The sequence below is a fragment of the Puntigrus tetrazona genome, chromosome 9 (assembly GCF_018831695.1).
Source record: "Puntigrus tetrazona isolate hp1 chromosome 9, ASM1883169v1, whole genome shotgun sequence".
NCBI classification, from domain to species: domain Eukaryota; kingdom Metazoa; phylum Chordata; class Actinopteri; order Cypriniformes; family Cyprinidae; genus Puntigrus; species Puntigrus tetrazona.
In genome coordinates this window covers 11,454,063-11,455,527 of record NC_056707.1, presented here as the reverse complement: position 1 = coordinate 11,455,527, position 1,465 = coordinate 11,454,063, and the positions used below count along the sequence as shown (strand labels likewise).

The 1,465-nt window shown below is 47.7% G+C and overlaps 1 protein-coding gene across 1 annotated transcript in view; it reads left to right on the top strand.

Annotated features, from left to right (window-relative positions):
• The window catches only part of LOC122352021 (heparan-sulfate 6-O-sulfotransferase 1-B-like), a 10,346-nt gene extending 8,887 nt beyond the window's left edge, over nucleotides 1–1,459 (top strand). Inside the window, exon 2 of the mRNA XM_043249495.1 lies at nucleotides 531–1,459. Within this exon, the coding sequence (XP_043105430.1) occupies nucleotides 531–1,233 (703 nt within the window). The 3' untranslated portion in view covers nucleotides 1,234–1,459. The remainder of the gene's footprint in view (nucleotides 1–530) is intronic.
• The last annotated feature ends 6 nt before the right edge of the window (nucleotides 1,460–1,465 follow it).

Sequence of the window (1,465 nt, the reverse complement as noted above, 5' to 3'; positions counted from 1 at the left end):
TATATACATTTTTCCCTTTTTTGTTGCTTTTTGTCCTAGTCCTTATATTCTTGTTCCCCATTTTTGTCCATCTTCAAAGATGTTTCAAGGTCCGTCAATTAAAAGGATATCTAAACAGACAGGATGTGAAGTTGTGGGAAAAAGATTAAGACGGAGTCTTCCCAACATGCCCTTGGGCACCAGAGCAAAGGCATTTATTGAGTCACGGTTTACACCTATTAAATCCTGTCTTTCGAAAGTATTAATTGTAGGATAAAGTTGTAGACATGTAGACTGCCACAATACAGGTTGCAATGTGATGATGATTTTCCTTTGTTCTGCCATGAATGCCTTGATGATGATGTTTTCAGCTCACTGTAGCTCCAACAGCAAAGGTCATGGGTTCATTTCCCATGCAATAAAAGTCACTTTGGATAAAGTCTGCCAAATGCTTAAATGTGGATATCATAATCTTGTATATGATTGTTTGTGTGTGTGTGTGTGTGTGTGTGTGTGTGACTAATGGAGGTCTCTTATCTCGTTTCCTGCAGAAAGTTCTATTACATCACTCTGCTGAGGGACCCCGTTTCCCGCTACCTTAGCGAATGGAGGCACGTCCAACGAGGGGCGACGTGGAAGACGTCCCTCCATATGTGTGACGGACGGACACCAACGCCCGAAGAGTTGCCGTCCTGCTACGAGGGCTCAGACTGGTCGGGGTGCACATTGCAGCACTTCATGGACTGCCCCTACAACCTCGCCAATAACCGTCAAGTACGCATGCTGGCCGACCTCAGCCTGGTTGGATGCTACAACCTCTCCACTGTTCCCGAGAAGAGGCGCTCACAGCTGCTGCTGGAATCGGCCAAGAAAAACCTACGAGACATGGCTTTCTTCGGCCTGACGGAGTTCCAGCGGAAGACTCAGTACTTGTTCGAGCGCACCTTCCACCTCAAGTTCATTCGGCCTTTCATGCAGTACAACAGCACGCGGGCAGCCGGCGTGGATCTGGATAACGACACGATACAGCGCATCGAGGAGCTCAACGACCTGGATATGAAGCTGTACGACTACGCCAAAGACCTGTTTCAGCAGCGCTACCAGTACAAGCACATGCTGGACCGCCGGGAGCAGAGACTACTGAGAGGACAGGCGTCTTTCCACAGTCCGTTCCGAGAGGACGGAGCCGGAGGAGAGGGTACAGCACGCCTGCCAACCGAGGACTACATGAATCACATCGTCAACGGATGGTAACCGCCCACCCCTCTCCAGAGAGACCAAAAAAGTGACACAGTTACAAGGAGAGGGGGAATAAACAGACCCAAGTGGAATATCTATTCCCAGATGGGAGAGTTCAATGTCCCAATCTTTGGGTGGGAATATGGGACCAGGAACGTTCAAGAAATGCGTTTCGCTTAGTGCCGCATCTCATAGGCCTTTTTTTTTAAACACATAACATTAATATTAAATTATTATCTTTTTTTTT